Source organism: Lithobates pipiens, unplaced genomic scaffold (assembly GCF_037356315.1).
Source record: "Lithobates pipiens isolate NorthernLeopardFrog02 unplaced genomic scaffold, aLitPip1_a1.2 Scaffold_8, whole genome shotgun sequence".
In the NCBI taxonomy this organism is placed as follows: domain Eukaryota; kingdom Metazoa; phylum Chordata; class Amphibia; order Anura; family Ranidae; genus Lithobates; species Lithobates pipiens.
The window spans coordinates 201,437,442-201,457,030 of record NW_027507903.1 but is presented as its reverse complement, the minus strand read 5'-3'; the positions used below and the strand labels follow the sequence as shown (position 1 = coordinate 201,457,030).

The following is a 19,589-nucleotide window of genomic DNA, read 5'->3' as shown; positions in this document are numbered from 1 at the left end:
GACTAGAACAATAGAACAGAATAGAATATAGATACTATCTATTTTATTTTTAAATTTTTTGCAGATTACCATGTTTTAATAAGATCTCCTGCAGACTATTAGCATCTATTTCCTTTTTTTGCAGATCTCCTGCAGACTATTAGTATCTATTTCATTTTTTCACCAGATCTCCTGCAGACTATCAGCATCTATTTCAATCTTTTTTGCAGATCTCCTGCAGACTATTAGCATCTATTTCTTTTTTAGTAGATCTCATGTAGACTATTAACAGCGATTTCACTTCTTTTTTTTGCAGATCTCCTGCAGACTGTTAGAATCAATTTAATTTTTCTTTTTTTGCAGATTACTATTTATTTCCATCAGATCTCCTGCAGTATATTAACATCTATTTCATTTTTTTACAGATCTCCTGCAGACTATTAGCATCTATTTCATTTTTATTTTTATTTGTTTGCATTAGAACAGCCATTTCCTTTAGATATAGATGCTAATAGTCTGCAGGATCTGCAAAAAATGAAATTTATGTTATTATACTGCAGGAAATCTGATGGAAATAAATAGAAATCTCCCAAAAAATTAAATTGATTCCAACAGTCTGCAGGAGATCTGCTAAAAACATAGATGCTAATAGTCTGCAGGAGATCTGGTGAGAAAACAAAATAGATACTAATAGTCTGCAGGAGATCTGCAAAAAATTTAAATAGATGCTAATAGTCTGCAGGAGATCTTATGGAAACAAGTAGTAATCTGCAAAAGAAATTAAAAATGAAATAGATAGTATCTATATTATATTCTGTTCTATTGTTTTTCTAGTCTATTCTCTATTTCTATTCTAATCTTTTCTATTCAAATTCGAATTCATTCTATATGAAATTCGAATGTCGGAAAGAAATATATATTATATATTATATATTATATTATAAAAAACCACCATCTTCCGAAATTCGAATTTTAAGATTTTAATAGAATATAAAAGAATAGACTAGAAAAACAATAGAACAGAATAAAATATAATATATTCTATTCTGTTCTATCATTTTGCTAGTCTATTTTCTATTTTATTATAATCTTTTCTATCCAAATTTAAAATTAATTAAAAAATTTGAATTCATACTATTCTATACTATTCGAAATTCAAATTTATTCTATTTGAAATTTGAATTTCAGAAGATGGTTGTATATTCTATTTTATTCTATTAAATTATATTTTTTCTAATCATTTCTATTTGAATTAGAAATTTTGGAAGATGGTTAGTTACTTACTTATATACATCTGTCACATCAACTTCTCATACTTGCAGTGTACCAGTGCAAAAAAAACACACATCTCATTTCATTTATATTACTTTTCTGCAGAAGAGAATGACATTTTGTGACCTGACTTTGGGGCCACGTATCTCGGGGCCACTTATAGCTAGGAACCCCAAATTTGGTATACAAACAGTAGAACTAGCACTACAACATCTCCAAATTTGGGGTTTCTAGCTCCATGTGACCCTGAGTTACAGGGCCCCAAAGTCGGGTCGCACAATATGAAGCACTTTTCTGCAGCAGAGAATGACATTTTGCGACCCGACTTTGGGGGGTCACTTGGTGCTAGAAACCCCAAATTAGAGATGTTGTAGTGCTAGTTCTACTGAGTTTGCATACCGAATTTGGGGCTCCTAGCTATAAGTGGCCCCGAGATACATGGCCCCAAAGTCGGATCGCTATATGTCATTTTTCTAATTTGATTCGAATTTAGTTTGAATTCGTTAGCATTGTAATTTGGTCATTCGGATGCATCCGAATGTCCAAATAATGAAAATTCGCCCGAATTTTGATGAATATGGTCAACATGACAATGAATGAGGATAATTCTCTCTAATGGGAGCACAGACAGCAATAAAAACCTGACAGGTGTTCTAATCCCTCTACACTCTATCCAAAACTAAAAAAAAAAAAAGTTTTGCCTTTAATTATACTTTAAACACAGAATAGTGTCACCTTCACATGCATATTCAAATTGTTGAGGGACTAGTCTTCCCACAATGCAACACAAGCAGATACAGAAACAATTTCAATAAAAATAGGCAACAATTATAAACACATACAAATAAATTTACCTTCAAAACAAGAAGTGATATAATTTCAGTAACCGCTTCCTCGATTAAGTCATCTATTTTGGAATGGTACTGTTGCTATAATGTGAGAATAAAATCTCAATCAATACAATAGTAGATATCTTTTAGTAGACAAAATATAATTGTATTTTCAGTACACATTAGTAGAACAAAACCTTGAAAATGATCCATCCAATCAACAGTTCCTCCTATTCTATCTGGTACATTTTCCCATGTTCGATGCTAAGTTAAGCAGCTAATGGGGTTATTATTCAGATGAATTGATTTCCCATTCTCATTCAAGAGAAGGAATGTGAAGGATAAGTTTTGTGTCTCCTACAATTAAGATAGCCATGCATTTTTCTAAAGAGTTGCTCTGGATAGAAAACCAAAAAGACTAGAAAAAGATTCAATTAATACAACATTGCATGTCTGACAACTTGCATTCATAAGTTTAGCTAAACGTGCTTTAGAAAGAAATGAGCTTCCATTTATCCACATGAGAAAGGCCTTTTTTCCATGCCGCGATGGAAGCGTTGTATTTTTCACAATATATTCAAGGTAGTACATAATAGAAATTTCATCAACACACACAAATGAATGGAAAATTAACAGACCCGACAACTAGCATATCCAATTCTCATCTTGTATTGTATTTTTTTTTTCTCTTGCTCTGGTTTGTCTCTAAATATGTACCACATTTATTGCGGATAAACAGAAACTCATCAATTAGATAATGTTGAAATTTTTTTCTTTTAAGAAAGCCACTTCAAAATAAAATCAACATTCCAATTGTTAACTTCATTAGAACCCTCTCAAAAAGCATAACAAAATGGAATAGAAACAGGGGCAATATATGTGCAAGCCACAGTTTAATTATAATGCTCCTAAATACACACAATTAACTGATTTGACGTATTAAACAAAAAGAAAATGAAAAGAAATATAAAGAAAATTACACAAAGATGTTGCTATATGGCAAGAACCCAAAAAAAAACAACAAAGAAAATGAAAAGAAAAAACAAAGAGAATGACAAAAATAGGATTTTTTCGTCATACTTACCTGTAAAAACCTTTTCTTTCAGTACATCATGGGACACAGAGTCAGGCTAATATTCATTACCTGCTGGGACATCCCAGAGCAATAGCCTTGAGGGGAGGGAGACACCCTGCCAAACAATAGCCATGAGAATTTATACGGCAGCCCGCTGTACACTGTGACTGAAAGCTGAATCCTCGGCTGCTTGAACATCCACTTGATAACATTTTGTGAACATATGCACTGAAGACCAGGTAGCAGCCCTACAAATCTGAGCCACAGATACCCCATGGCAAAAAGCCCAGGAGGTTCCTACAACCCTGGTAGAATGAGCTCTCATCCTAAAGGGAGCGTAGGCCTGAATGATCAACTGAAGGACCCAATTGGCAATGGAAGCCTTGGAAGCTGCCTGCCCCTTCTTGGGTCCTTTTGGTAAAACTAAAAAGGAGTCTGATCCTCGGATCTCCACAGATCTAGACAAATAAACCTTGGCTGCTCGGACAAGGTCCAATGAATGCAGTCGTCGCTCTTCCACCGATCGAGACAGAGAAAAAAGAAGGCAAAATAATGTCCCGATTTTAATGAATGGCCAACACCACTTTTGGAAAAAAGGATGGAACAGGTCGTAACACAACCCCGTCGTGGTGAAAGATCAAGTATGGTTCCCTGAACGAAAGGACCACCAACTCCGCCAACCTTCTAGCCGAGGTGATGGCCATCAGGAAGGCTAGCATGCATGACAGCAAGTCTAATGGAATTTCCTTGATAGGCTCAAATGGTTGTTTCTGTAACACAGACAGCACCAAGTTCAAGTCCCAAGGACACATAGGTGACTCAATGGGTGGAAGCAAGCGAGATGCCCACTGCATAAAGGTTTGGATCACTGAATGGGAGGCTAAAGGCCTTTGGAAGAATACTGATAGGGCCAAAACTTGACCTCTGATTGTACTCAAAGCCAATTTGATTTCCACAGCTGACTGTAATAAAGAGAGCATTCTCCCAATCAGGTACTTCCGAGAATGCCATTTTTTGGCTTCACACCAAGCAATATAAGTCTTCCAGACCTTATGATAGATCTTCCTAGTGACAGCTTTTCTAGCATTCATTAGGGTAGACACCACTGGTCCAGAGATGCCATGGTCCTTTAACAGTCCAGCCTACTTTGGGGACGCAACGCGTAAGGATTACCACGTAACTTTAGTCGTGACGTCACCCGCTTGTCTAAATGCTGATCCATGCATGATCGTTCATTGGAATTGCTTCATATGTATCGCTCATCACCCAGCACTGGGGCGCAGTGCTTTGTAATGTGAGTGCACTTCTATTTGTTTTAAATAAATTCATTTTATACAGAGAGCACTAGATGTTGCTATTCTATCTTTTTTACATATGACATATGGAATCACTATGAGATCTATGGGATATGAGATATGAGTAAACCCCAGGAGTGACAATATACGAGGTGGATTCATTTGTTTAACACTTGATGGGAAATGCTGTATATGACATGTCTGAATATTCAGGGGTCCAGTACTTGAGGTTAGAGTCCATTTCTGTCATTGGTGGAGGGGATCACAGTCACCCCAATTCGCTGGATAAGAACACCTTGCATATGGGACTTCTCATTTTTATCCTATCAATCCTGTATTCCTTGGTTGTTAACTGAACATTATATACAAAATATTTAATGATCTTTCTGTATTAGGTTTTAATATCTGTGCCGTACTGCTTTTTGTAATAATGGTCCTTTAACATCCTGGCTTCAACAGCTATGCTGTTATATTTAGAGACTGAAAATTGGGGTGGAATATAGGACCTTGAGACAGTAGATCGTGGTGATGCGGAAACACCCATGGCCCATCCATTGTCAGTCTCTCAATCTCTGGCAACCAGGGCCTTCTGGGCAAGGCTGGTGCAACCAGAATGACTGGAATCCCCTCTCTCCGAATCCTGCACAACAAATGTGGAAGGAGATGGGTCAGAGGGAAAGCATAAACCAGGGAGTACTGGCTCCAAGGAACTACCAGAGCATCTGCTTCAATTGCCAGAGGATCTCTTGTTCGGGATGCAAACTGCTTTAATTTTGTTGTTGAACCTGGATGCTAGTAGGTCGACCTCTGACCATTCCCAACGTTGGCAAATTTCCTGGAACACCTCTGGGTGTAGGGACCATTCCCCCAGGCAGATCAGCTGGTGGCTGAGATAATCTGCCTTCCAGTTCTCTACTCACGGGATATGGACTGCCGACAGAATCGGCACATGTTCTTCTGCCCAGGCTAGTATGTGGTTCACCTCCTTCAGAGCTGAACAAATCCTGGTACCGCCTTGGTGGTTTATGTAGGCCATTGCAGTGGCATTATCAGACTGAACCCTGATAGGGGAGTCCTAAAGCTCCACCGTCCAGGACCATAGGGCTAGGGGTACTGCCCGTAATTCCAGGACATTGATAGGCAGGATCTGTTCTGTCCCTGACCCTTTCCGCTGAGCTGTGAGCCCTTCTAGGGTCGCTTCCCAGCCTGAGAGACTTGCATCTGTAGTCAGTACTCTCCAAGTTACCGGGAGAAAGGATTTTCCCTTTTGCAGGTTCTGATCCTGCAACCACCAATTTAGGCTTAAGCGTGCCCAAGGAGATAAGCACATTGGATAATCTAGGGCTTGTCCTCTTCTGTTCCAAACCAAGATGTCTTGTTGTAAAGGCCTAGAATAGAACCGAGCATAGGGTACTGCCTAGAAGACTCATACAGAGCTGAATGGAGGATTGACTGTGCCCCTTATCTGACGCACCTGAACCTTCAGGGCACAGATCCTTACAGGTGGTAAGAATACTCTTGCTTGAACCATATCTAGGATCAGACCTAAATACTTTAGACTTTGAGCTGGTTTCAAGGCTGACTTTTCAATATTGATGATCTAGCCTAAGCTTTTCAAATCCTGTACTGTGCATATTGGCTGGTGAGTGGAGCTATGGAATTGTTTTTGTCTTATTGTTTTTGTACACATGTAGCCGACTACCCGACGGACTTAGTCTGGCAGACTTCCCGCCAGACTGTCCGTCGGACTTCCCGAATGGGCTACTTGCCCACACACAGCACTTTTTCAGTTGACTAATACGGCGTACTAAGTCCACCGTACTATCCGCCCTACTTTTGAAATGAACAGACTCGCCCACACACGCGGAGGAAAGTCGGCTCATTTCGAGCGCGTCTCCAGGTAGGCGGGGCCCACGAAGGAGACGTCGCTGGCCCCGCCACCTGGTATAGACTTGAAGGGGAACCCCAACGCCGAAAAAAATCGGTGTGGAGGTCCCCCCCAGGTCCACATCAGACCCTTGTCCGAGCACGCTACCCGGCCGGCCAGGAAAGGGGGATGAGCGAGCGCTCAAAGTACAAAAAAAACACAACACACAAGATAAAATATTTTATTGCACAGCTCCAGGGGTCTTCCGTCTTGAGGGGTCTTCTCGCCGGACTCCTCCGCTATCTTCTTCTAGCTCTTTTGCTAGCGGAGGAGCCCGGCTTTCTTCCTCGCCGCCGCCCTTCTTCCGACTTCGGGGGTCTTGTCCCCCTCTTCGGTTCTCCTGCCAGGCCACCGCACCTTCTTATAGCTCTTTTACAGGCGGTGGCCCAGTCTTCTGTCGCCGCTGCCTTCTGTTCTTCTCCTTCAGATGTTGACTCGTCGAGTCCTGCGCTCACAATGGCTCCGACGCGACGCGCGGCGACTTATATAGGGACAACACCGGATGATGTCCCCGCCCATTATGATGTCACAGTCCCAGCATCCTCTGGGACTGTGACACCATAATGGGCGGGGACATCATCCGGTGATGTCCCTATATAAGTCGCTGCGCGTCGCGTCGGAGCCATTGTGAGCGGAGGACTCGACGTGTCAACATCTGAAGAAGAAGAACAGAAGGCCAGAAGGCGGCGGCAGAAGACCGGGCCACCGCCTGTAAAAGAGCTATAAGAAGGCGCGGTGGCCCGGCAGAAGAACTGAAGAGGGGGGACAAGACCCCTGAAGTCGGAAGAAGGGTGGCGGCGAGGAAGAAAGCCGGGCTCCTCCGCTAGCAAAAGAGCTAGAAGAAGATAGCAGAGGAGTCCGGCGAGAAGACCCCCGAAGACGGAAGACCCCCGGAGCTGTGCAATAAACTATTTTATCTTGTGTGTTGTGTTTTTTTTGTACTTTATTTTACAGGTGAATGGGTAGGGGTACATTGTACACCATACTTATTCGCATAGGGTGGGGGGCTGGTATCCGGGGGCCCCCTTATTAATTTTTTTGGGCGTTGGGGTTCCCCTTTAAGTCCATACCAGGTGGCGGGGCCAGTGACGTCTCCTTCGCGGGCCCCGCCTACCTGGAGACCCTCTCTAAATGAGCGGACTTTTCTCTGGGCGGGAAAAGTCCATTCATTTCAAAAGTACGGCGGACTGGCATACACACGGCCGGATTGTCTGCCGAAATGCAAGTCCGGCCGGAAGATTGGAGTGCAAAACTACTTTCTAAGTCCGCCGTACTTTCGGGTCAAAAAAGTATGCCGGAGGCTACACACGGGGGGATTGTCCGGCGGACTTGAGTTTGATTTTTCCACCCGATTGTTTGATCGTGTGTACGCGGCATTACATGTATATGCCCTCCATGTGCTCCTTACTGTGAAAGCCAGTAATGGGTGTGGGCAGTGGCCAGTTTTTTTGTTACTGTTCGTATATATGGGACCTTTGCTTCCCTTGGGCTCTTGTTGGGTGTCCAGTGTGCTCCTGTTCCTTTAAGGGGGCTTGGGCAGCCTCCAGGATCACCTGTCCCACATCTATCCATTCCATGCATGTGCTTCCACTATGGAGACACTTATACATTTGTAGTTATTGTATCCTAGAAAAGGAAAAAAGGGGAGCAGGGGATTTTTATACGGTACAATTTATAGAGAAGCAAAGATTTCTTTAAAAGAATTCGTAACTTTTTTATTTAGGAATGTATTAAAAATATATTTTATAAAGACAATAACAGCAAATACACTCATTGTACAAAAAATGCATAGCTATAGGGTATAGGGGATCCTGAAAGTGTTAGTTGCTGAAACTGATCGTACTTCCTCCCGACATGTTTCGCATTTATGCTTCTTCAGGGGAGTATGCAACTGACAATGACATAAAGAAAAAGTTTAAAAGTACAAAATGTACATATGTGCCGTACAGTTAAATGCATATATAATACAGGACATTTTTAATATGAAGATAGTCTCAATATGCTTAGTCCAAAGAGGAGCAATGCTTACCCAGGTATATAAATTCCAAGCATCGAAACACAAAAGCCAATAGATAGTGGAATAGATGGCAAAAAATTGTGGGACAGGATCAAATGGTAAAACCGCCCTAGCCCAATGCAGGGCATAGATGGAGGTAAGCAAGCGCTACAAAGATCAAATTTTAATATTTCTAATTTTGTTTTTGATCTTTGTAGCGCTTGCTTACCTCCATCTATGCCCTGCATTGGGCTAGGGCGGTTTTACCATTTGATCCTGTCCCACAATTTTTTGCCATCTATTCCACTATCTATTGGCTTTTGTGTTTCGATGCTTGGAATTTATATACCTGGGTAAGCATTGCTCCTCTTTGGACTAATATTGAGCATATTGAGACTATCTTCATATTAAAAATGTCCTGTATTATATATGCATTTAACTGTACGGCACATATGTACATTTTGTACTTTTAAACTTTTTCTTTATGTCATTGTCAGTTGCATACTCCCCTGAAGAAGCATAAATGCGAAACATGTCGGGAGGAAGTACGATCAGTTTCAGCAACTAACACTTTCAGGATCCCCTATACCCTATAGCTATGCATTTTTTGTACAATGAGTGTATTTGCTGTTATTGTCTTTATAAAATATATTTTTAATACATTCCTAAATAAAAAAGTTACGAATTCTTTTAAAGAAATCTTTGCTTCTCTATAAATTGTACCGTATAAAAATCCCCTGCTCCCCTTTTTTCCTTTTCTAGGATACAATATTTGCAGAATTATTAGGGGATGAGGTACCTATAACATTAATGTGTTTCTGGGATAGTGTGGACCAACTTATTTCTATACATTTGTAGTGTTAGGACTGCAAGCAACACAGGGTGCCGTGATGAGGCCTTTCAGCCTTCACATGCATTTGCAAATGTGTGCTAACTAAACTCCTGCTTTTAACAGACGGTTAGACAGGGTCATTTGGTAGGTCAGCAGACTGGCTGGTGAGTTGAGCTATGGAATTGTTTTTGTCTTACCTAAATACTTTAGACTTTGAGCTGGTTTCAAGGCTGACTTTTTGGTATTTATGATCCAGCCTAAGCTTTTCAAATCCTGCACTGTGCATATTATGCTCTGTTCTAGAGTCTGTAATGAGTGATCTCTGAGCAGGAGGTCATCCAGATACCTGAGCACCAGGATCCCTTGAGCCGTTAAAAGACCCAGTACTGGTGCTAGGACCTTTGTGAACACCTGGCGAGCTGTAGCAAGCCCAAAGGGTAAAGCCACAAACTGAAAATTACATTCCTCTACTGCAAAACATAGGAACCCCGGATGAGGCTGAAAGATAGGCATGTGTAAACAGGCTTTTATATCGATGGAGGCTAGAAAGTCTCCCCTCTGGAGTGAGGCTACTAGATGATGTAGTGCCTGAAGCAATAAATTTATTTTTGGAGGATCCAAGGGAATTTTGGATCTTAAAAACCTCTGAGGGGGAACCCCCCGCAACTCCAGCTTGTAACCAAGAGATATAATTGAGGTGACCCTGTCAGGGAAGCAATCGTAGAACTGGAGATCCTGCCAGAAACCGTTATGGTCGTGCCGGGCGAATACCTGGGCGCATGCACGCACACTGGTGAGAGACAATGGCATTGGCATGCAGATGCACCACGGCTAGTGCGCAGGGGCGCGCGCCAATGCATGTGTGTGCACAGTGATGGTAGTAGGCGCCTGCTGCAGACTATAGGCAGGTTGCTGGATTATCGTCAGCTCCCATGTCCCTTGTACCTGCTGCCTGTATCTGATTACCCGATTCCTGTGACTACTTGGCTTTCCTGACTCTCCCTGCTCTCCACCTGCACCGACCCTGACTTGGACCCGACTACGCTCACACCTGCACTTCCTGTACCTCCGCTTGTCCGCATGGTGTTGACCCTTGGCATGGCTACCAACTCTGTTCCTGATTCATTCTGCTGTACCTCTTATTGGATTGGACCTGTTGTGTGACTTGATAGTATAATCCAGCCATGACCGAGGCCGGCAGAGATGCATCCCATGTAGAGACTTTGTGCCAACAAGCTTCCACCCTCACTCAAATAGTCCAAAAACTACAGGAAGGATACCTGCATTTAGAGGGTAGGCTAAAGCTGCTAATGGAATCCACTACTTCTACGATGATGCCCCCAGAACCACGAGTACCTACTCCCGAGCGATTCACTGGAGATCGATTAAAGTTCAGATCTTTTAAAAATGCCTGTCTGCTGTATCTGGCTTTGCAGCCCCGGAATTTTTCCATTGAAACTATTAAAGTCGGATTCCTTATTTCCTTGTTATCAGGTGACCCTCAGGCTTTGGCCCACAGTTTATGGGAACGTAAAGACCCACCTATCTGCACAGTGGACACCTTCTTTGCAGCCATGTCACAGCTCTACGAGGACTTCCAGCTCACAGCCACCGATGAGGCTGCTTTACATACTCTACGGCAGGGACAGCGGCCAGTGGAGGACTACACCATAGACTTACGTTGGTGGTCTATGTATACAGGCTGGAATGAGGCTGCTTTAAAACACCAGTTCTGTTTAGAATTTTCTGAATCCCTCAAGGACGAATTGCCCAGAAGTGGTATTCCTACCACTCTTGAGGATCTCATCCAACGGGCCATCCAGCTGGACAGACGTCTACGGGAGCACCAAGCCGAATGGTCACAAACTTTCAGTATGCTTATTCCAGAGACTGGGGCTATGCCCATTAGCATGAAGCGAGCCGCATTGACCCCTGAGGAGAAACGTCGCCAGGCCAACTTATGTTTTCACTGCGGAGGAGATGGACACTTCCTTTGCAGCTGTCCCATTAGGCCCTGCAAGCCATCTAAGTACACTCCAGCGTACTTCCAGGTTTCTGGAACTTCCTCCTCCCACCTTGTCCTTCCCATTGTGCTGCAGTTGGCAGCACGCAGTGTTCCTCTGCAGACTATAGTGGATTCCGGGGCTTGCAGCGGCTTCTTGGATATAAACCTGGCCAAAAATCTTAGCCTACCCCTGATCCCCAAGAAATGCAGGTTGGAAGTTCTCCTGGCCGATGGTACCTTGCCTAGTTCTGGCCCCGTTACCCTAGAGACTGCACCTCTCTTTGTTACCACTCCTGATGGCCATTAGGAGTTCATACGTTTTGATGTCCTGAGCTCCCCCATGTTTCCAGTTATCCTGGGTACTCTCTGGCTCCAAGCACACAACCCTCAGATCAACTGGATCAAGAGAGACATTTTTATTCACCTCTCATTACTGCTCGCAGCATTGCCTTGCTCCCAGCCACAAGAATATCACCAGTTGTCTGTCAGTTCAACCTGTACCTGCCAGTTATCCAAAGGTGCCACCAGCCTATCATGAATTTTTGGACCTCTTTGATAAGAAAAAAAGCTGATGTTCTGCCCCCACATAAGACCTACGATTGTCCGATTGAATTACTCCCTGGGGCCGAAGTTCCATTTGGATGTAAACTCTCCCTTTCTGAGATGGAATTGGGAGCTCTACGTCAATATATTGATGAAAACCTTGTGTTGTCCCCCCTATACATTGTAAAGCGCTGCGTAAACTGTTGGCACTATATAAATCGTGAATAATAATAAAAACCTAGAAAAAGGCTTCATTAGGCCCTCTTCCTCTCCTGCAGGTGCCGGAATCTTTTTCACTGAAAAAAAAGACAAGGCACTAAGGCCATGTGTGGATTACAGGGAACTTACCAAGATTACCATAAAGAACCAGTACGCTCTCCCTCTTGTTCCAGAGCTCTTCCAGAGATTTCATACTGCCCAGATATTTACTAAGCTTGCTCCCTTGCTCTCCGCCTGCACCGACCCTGGCTTGGACCCGACTACGCTCACGCCTGCACTTCCTGTACCTCCTCTTGTCCGCATGGTGTTGACCCTTGGCCTGGCTACCTGGCTGTTCCCGATTCATCCTCGTATCGGATTGGACCTGTTGTGTATGACCCCTGGCCTGGCTTGACCCTGCTCCCGGTTGCTCCACTGGAACCGTCCACGTAAGGTTGCCAAACCTACTCACCTGCACACCCCAGCAACTCCGCATCCGGCAACCCGAGCACCTTTGCGCACCGTACCCCCCGTCTCACTCCCAGGGGTACGCTGCACTAAGCTGCAAGGGGCACCCTCTCAGCAACCCGGCCTCCCACCAGAGACTTGATAGAACCACTCGTCCTGAATTGTGTCAGGGCTGGGCTCAGCCCTTCCCTTCCTTCTCTGAGCTGGCTGCTCAGCTGTCAGCGAATTGCCAATTCCCATCTCTCTACAGTTACCCAGCTGTCGTTGATTCTGCTTGTCAGTCCTGCCTACTTAAAGCCGTCCAGCTCACTTGATCTCTGCCTTCGCCTTGGTCACATCACTAGAAACCATTTACTGCGTTCCTGTTTAAAGACTGGCTTTGCTGACATCCCTCTTGGCTCCTTATCCTGCTTGCTGTTCCTCTACTTGGATCCCTGACTTCTGGCCTGGCTGATTAACCAATCTGGTTACTGAACTCTGGCTTGACTGACTACCCAATCCAGTTACTGGACTGACTACGCTTACTCTATTTACCTTTTTATTTTTATTAAAGGGGTTCTGCACTCATAATAATATATTTGCCCATTCTGTTGCCTCTAGACCGTACATTTGATAATGCCACATGTTTTTTTTTTTTATTAATAGCCGAAATCACGCGAGATTTAGGGTGTATTAGCCGAAATCTAGCGAGATTACGGGTGCATTAGCCGCAATGTCTCCTGGGATTACTTGGACGAGATCCCAGGAGACAGTGCGGGCTTCAGCAGGAAATGATGCTGATCCCCGCAAGAGACCGCCCATCGCCGCAGGGGAGGAAAATAAAAAAATACGAATTACAAAAGGTAGATTAATAAAAAAAAAACATGTGGCATTATCAAATGTACGGTCTAGAGGCAACAGAATGGGCAAATATATTATTATGAGTGCAGAACCCCTTTAATAAACAAGTGTGATTTTACCGTACTTCTGTCTCAGTCTGGTTCATGGTTTCTGACATATTGTTTTTCAAATGTCCACAAAGTGCAGCAGCCTTCCATCCCACTCGATGGAGTGGAGGCGTCCCCTCAAAATGAAGGCTTGAAGCTGGGTTTAGAAGAGCTTTGAATCCCGGGCTTCTTTTGGCCCTGTGGTTTGCCCCTGGCCCTAATGCCCAGTTGGCGGCGGAGACATTTGAGAAAGCAGTCCCTGAGGTTTTAAACGAGGGACTTCTGATGCTTTTCTTCACAGGAAGTAGGGAACTCTTCCCTCTGGAAATCTTTTGGATAAATTTGTCCAAATGATCACCAAATAAACATTCTCCATGAAAAGGTAAATCTGTCAATAACTTTTTACAAGGAAGCTCGGCTGACCAGTTGTTAAGCCACAAAAGTCTGCGCATATGTACAGACAAGAGAGCCAAATGAGAAACCTGCTGTATTGAATCCTTTAAAGCAGGGGTACTGAGTTAAAATTCACGGGGGTCCGGTCAGTAAAATTTTCTTCCCGCGGAGGTCCGAATGTCATATTGGTCATGACTCCGATCCTTCACATTACAACCTTCCTGTGCACATCACAATTGTTTTCTATTGCCCTTGTAGATACCTGGGTTTTTCTAGGGCAGAAAAACAGATCTCTGCACAAGTGTGGACAAGCCCTTACATCAGTGCCCTCAGTCCCCCCTTCACAGCACATTTCTCACTTTTACATCACAGTCCCACCATCAGAAACCCCGCAACCCATTACAGACTCATCACAATGTGTCCTTTTAAAGACCCCCATCACAGACCCCCCCCCCACAAACACAGATCCCCCCCATTACAGATCCTCTTCACCACAGACCCCCCCCCCACTCAGCACAGATCCTCACTCCATCACATATCCCCCCCATCACAGACCCCACTCCATAACAGATCCCCCCCTAATACAGACCCCACTCCATCACAAATATCCCCCCCGATACAGATCCCCCCTCCATCACAGACCCCCCCCCCCGATACAGATCCCCCTCCATCACAGATCCCCCATTAACGGCCCCACTCCATCACAGGCCCCCCCGTTACAGACCCCATTCCATCACAAATATCCCCCCCGATACAGATCCCCCCTCCCCGATACAGATCCCCCTCCATCACAGATCCCCCATTAACGGCCCCACTCCATCACAGGACCCCCGTTACAGACCCCATTCCATCACAGATCCCCCTGCATCACAGACCTCACTCCATCACAGACCCCTCTAATACAGACCCCATTCCATCACAGATCCCCCCCCCAATGCAGACCCCACTCCATCACAGACCCCCGTAATACAGACCCCCCATTACAGATCCCACTCCATCACAGTCCTCCCTCAACATTACAGCGTCAGACTGTCCCTTTCATCATCGCAGCATTCCCGCAGCATTCCCCCTTCCTCCCCCTCCCCACACTGCCCTACCTTATTCACACAAGCCGGGAAGCACGCATGGCAGGTCCGGACAAAGGGCGGGACTTTTCAAGTTAAAAGGGTGTGATTGGTTGCTGGACCGCCCCACTGCCTAGCAACCAATCACCCACTTCGTAACTTGATAAGTCCCGCCCTTTGTCCGGACCTGCAGCGCTTCCAGGCTTGTGTGAATAAGGAAGGGGAGTGATGCAATGATGCCAAGCCTCACCAAGGATTTTAGCGGCAGCGGCGGGCTGGCAATCCGGCAGTGGATAAAAAACACAGAGGCAACTATTTGCGAGTCTGCGGGCCGGATATGGCTGCTACTCGGTCCGGATTCGGCCCGCGGTCCGCCATTTAGTGATGCCTGCTTTAAAGCGTCAACAGCAAAACACAGTGCTCAAGGAATATCTGTCATACTTTCAGGCAGATCATCCTCTTGGTTAGGCCTATCAGGCTGTTTTACCTGATCCTTTACGGATTGGCAGATACCAATTGCTGCAACAGCTGGCAGAATAGCTGAACTGGCCAAAGAAAAGGAAGCCTTTAATAATGACTGCAATTTCTTGTCAACATGGTCTTTCAAGCCCTGTGCCTTACCTACCGGACAAGTTAAGTCCTTGTTTAAGGAAGAGACTGCTGCATCTAGGGCTGGTATGCTCCATTTTTTAACAAACTTTTCATTCATGGGATATAAAAGGCGAAACCTCTTAGGAACAAAAATCCTGTCAGGATGTTCCCAATCAGCATACACTGCCTGTTCCAACAGGGGTTGTAGGGGGAAAGCCTGTGCGGTCTGCAAGAGACAATTTAAAGTGGAATTCCACCCCAAAAAACAAAAATGTATTAATGTGCTTAATAATAAAAATAACAATTGCTCACCTCTAAATGCCTGTTACTATGGGGTCCCTTGCAGTCTGCCTCCTTCGGTGCCTGGGCTCCCGACGTCACTTCCCTCATTGCAGGAAGGGAGATCGACTCGACGATGATTGCGTGGCCAGTGACGGCGTGCGGCCACAGCCGGGCACCCACAATTAAAATGCCAGTGCCGCTGAGCAGATGGGGGGGGGGGGGACACGAATGGGGCTTCAATCCCCCGCATCGCTGGACACTGGGACAGGTAACGGTCTGATTATTAAAAGTCAGCAGCTGCAGTATTTGTATTTTTTTTTTAAGTGGGAACCCCTCTTTGAAGGCAGAACAAACTAGTTTGGTCAGAGTCAGGATCAAAAGCCTCTGCGACTGAGGCACAGACATCAACTGGATATTTTCTTGTCCAGATTGCTCTGAAGCAGACTCATCTGCCGGACCCTTGACAGAATCCTGAGCTTTAAGCTCTTCCCCATTTTCAATCCATTTCTGCTCCAAACTAGGAGGCTCCAGGGAGGGGGATCTGTCACGCTTTCTTGCCACCCTACGGGATGGAGGCAATCATGCCAGCAAGCCTGTGCTCTAACCCAGCTAGGGTCTCCCTTGGACCTGTACAGCACCCTGCAGGAATGCCATAGCGTCCAGGATTCCACTTCGCAGGGTCCAGCGCCTGGAGGCCGCATTACAGGATGCCTTGCAGGATCTTAAGACTTCCTTGCAAGGTAATTAACATTTATCTAAGCATATAAAGCCTGTGTCAAAGAAATGCGATCGGTCAATCCCTTGATTCATTTAAGAATGGTTTGTGGGACTAGAGACCTGGAGCTCAGAGCTCAAACAAACCATGCCATCCACCTTGCAGACGCTGGTAAAAAACTGAAGTGCTTCCTGTGTGGGAGGGGTTTTATAGGGGATCATTTCCTGTCTAAAGACCTTTGGTATACCAGTGTCCATTCCCCTGGAGATGGAGTATAACCCAGCAGGTAATGAATATTAGCTTGACTCTGTGTCATATGATGTATGAAAAAGATAGATGTTGCTGTGCTGAAAAACTACTAAAAATACTGCTGCATGTGTTTAACAATACTGACCAAATATCTGAAATACACACTTAAGAAAAGTGCTTTAAGAAATGTTATTGCCTCTGTGGCAGGTGGAGCTCGTCTAGGCCAGATTTTGCAGGAAACAGGTACATTAATGATGCAGGTGTGTGTGCTGGGTTTATGTTAGAGGTCCCATCCTCTGTTTTGGGTTAGTGTGTGAAGGGAGCTGTGAGGTGCACATTGAACCATACTGTCCAGGTCAGGACAGGCCAGGCCAGGCCCGAGCCTGTGAGGATGTAGCACCTGGAATCCGCAGGAGGAGCAGTCAAGCTGACAAAGGTACAGTGTTATTGTGTATGAGCACTGGGACTGTGTGTTTGACAGTCTGGAGGACCAAAGCAAGAGGAAGCTGCAAAAAGGAGAGCCAAGAGGCTGAACTCTATGTGTTGCATTGATGGTGAGAACCGCCTGCATGGGAAACTATTAAAGTGTGAACTTTTTGCTTTGTTTTAAATAAAAATGGGCAAAAAAGAGACACGTAACATACTTTTGACATAGCGTAAACGCACTATTTGGCGCTACCAATTAACTACAAATTTTCCAACTTGTTACAGGCTCCTGAAGAATAGAAATTTTGACTTGCCTGTAAATTCTTGGAGTTTAGTACAGGAAAAGGGACAAATATTCTTAGACCACGGGCTATATGCTGTACCTTTAGATGATTTGACTCTGGCAAACAAGGTTCGCTAGGCCCAATCACAGACAGTTCCATACGAGTCAACCACTCATTGAGGCTTCAGTTTTTTTCAGCAATAAGGAATGATCAAGACACAGAGGGGGGTCTAAGTCCTGTACTTTACTCCAAAATCAGGTAATTACAAGTAAGTCACAATCCCCATTATAATTGTCCAGTACAGTGCTCATATTCTAAGACCATGGGATTTACCTAAAGCAATAAACTGAGGGGTGGGCAACAACATAGCAAACGGAACTGCCAGCAGGCCCACAGAAATCAAGGGTTAAAGAGCGCAAAAAAATAAATAAAACACTCAGATGACAGCTTGAAATACCTTGCTGTCGCAGCTCACATCGGCTGAGGCCTGAACATCCACCTAGTAGAATTGTGAAAACGTGAACAGCTGACCAAGTGGTGGTCTTGCAATTCTAGGAAGCATTTGCTTGATGCTAAAAATCCCATCCCAGCACTAGTGAAATGGGCTCTAATAGGGAAAGGAGAAACTCTATCCTTAAAGTGGAACTTCAACCTCTCAATCAACATTGACTATGTTTTGCTGCTAGCATTAGTAAATAGATAGAAAAGTATATCATATTTACTTGTTTTAATTTATTTTTTATATTTCTTCAATTTTCCGGTTTCTAGGCAAATGTCATACATCCCAGGTGTCTTCAGGAGGGGTTTTCTTAACTAAGCACCATCCTGCCTGCATGCCTGAGCTAAGGGCAGATGGATTCCAGAAATCTGCCCTTACTCAAGATGGCCATAGCCGGAAATGCAAATTCAACAAAAATGAATTAAATAGTGTTTTTTTAGTTTGTGGTGCTCTGATGTAGTGTAGTTCTGATTTAACCACTTGCCATCCGAGCACTTTATATGAATGCATGGTCGGCTGCTTTCTGGAGTCGGGTATATTAAAAGGTCTTTGTGCTGTTCATGTGTGCACTCTAGGAGGTGAAGTGGCACGCTATAAGATTATTGTGAGGGAGAAGAGTGTTTCCTACAGCGCACTGTAAAAAAAAAAAAAAAAAAAAAAACATTACAGTCACAAGACTGACAAACCAGTGCAGTTTCACAAGGTCAGTGTTAGCCAGAAACCATGTTCCCGATCACCACCACACTAGTACCTGTATCACCAGACCAGCGCAGCCAGCACCAGTGTTCCTGATCACTGCAACACAAGCCCAGCATCACCAGACCACTGCAGTCACCAACAATTTGGTTTATGATTACCGCTACACAAGTCCCAATGTCACCAGGTTAGCATAAGGCCGTAACAGTGTTCCTGATCATCACCACACCAGTCCCAGTGTCACAAGACCAGTGTAAGTCAGCAAGTGTTTTTGATCAGTGCCTCCATCAATGTTGCTTCTGAATGCTGCAACACCAGTCTCAGTGTCACCAGATCAGTTCAGCCAGCAACAATGTTCCTGATGGCTAGCCTCACCAGTAACCATACCTCTTAAAGGCACATTTTTTCAAATGACTTTTTTTATTATTGCATTTAAGTCCAAATATGAGATCGGAGGACTTTTTGACACCACATCTCATATTTAAGAGGACCTGTCATGCTTTTTTCTATTAAAAGGGATGTTTACATTCCTTGTAATAGGAATAAAAGTGATCCATTTTTTTTTTAAAAACAGTGTAAAAATAAATAACATCAATTAAAATAAAGAATTTTTTATTTTTATTTTTAAAACACCCCGTCCTGAGGAGCTCGCTCGCAGAATCGAACGCGTACGTGAGTAGCACCGCACATGAAAATGGTAGTCAAACCACACGTGAGGTATCGCCGCGATTGGTAGAGCAAGAGCAATAATTCTACCCCTAGACCTCCTCTAACGTAAAACATGCAACCTGTAGAATTTTTCTAAATGTTGCTTATGGACATTTTTGAGGGTAAAAGTTTGACGCTATTCCATGAGTGGGCGCAATTTTGAAGCGTGACATGTTGGGTATCGATTTACTCGGCATAACATTATCTTTCACAATATAAAAAAAAATTTTACTGTTCTTATTTTTTATTCAAAAAAGTTATTTTTCCAAAAAAGGTGCACTTAAGACCGCTGTGCAAATACGGTATGAAAAAAAGTATTGCAATGACTGCCATTTT

At 44.2% G+C, this 19,589-nt stretch overlaps 1 protein-coding gene across 13 annotated transcripts in view; it reads right to left on the bottom strand.

Moving 5' to 3' along the window:
• Nucleotides 1-19,589, bottom strand: part of CADPS2 (calcium dependent secretion activator 2) — an 852,012-nt gene that overhangs the window by 165,897 nt on the left and 666,526 nt on the right. For all 13 annotated transcript variants that reach the window (XM_077471987.1, XM_077471989.1, XM_077471994.1 and 10 more), the window contains one exon: nt 2,106-2,180. In XM_077471987.1, the coding sequence (XP_077328113.1) occupies nt 2,106-2,180 (75 nt within the window). The remainder of the gene's footprint in view (nt 1-2,105; nt 2,181-19,589) is intronic.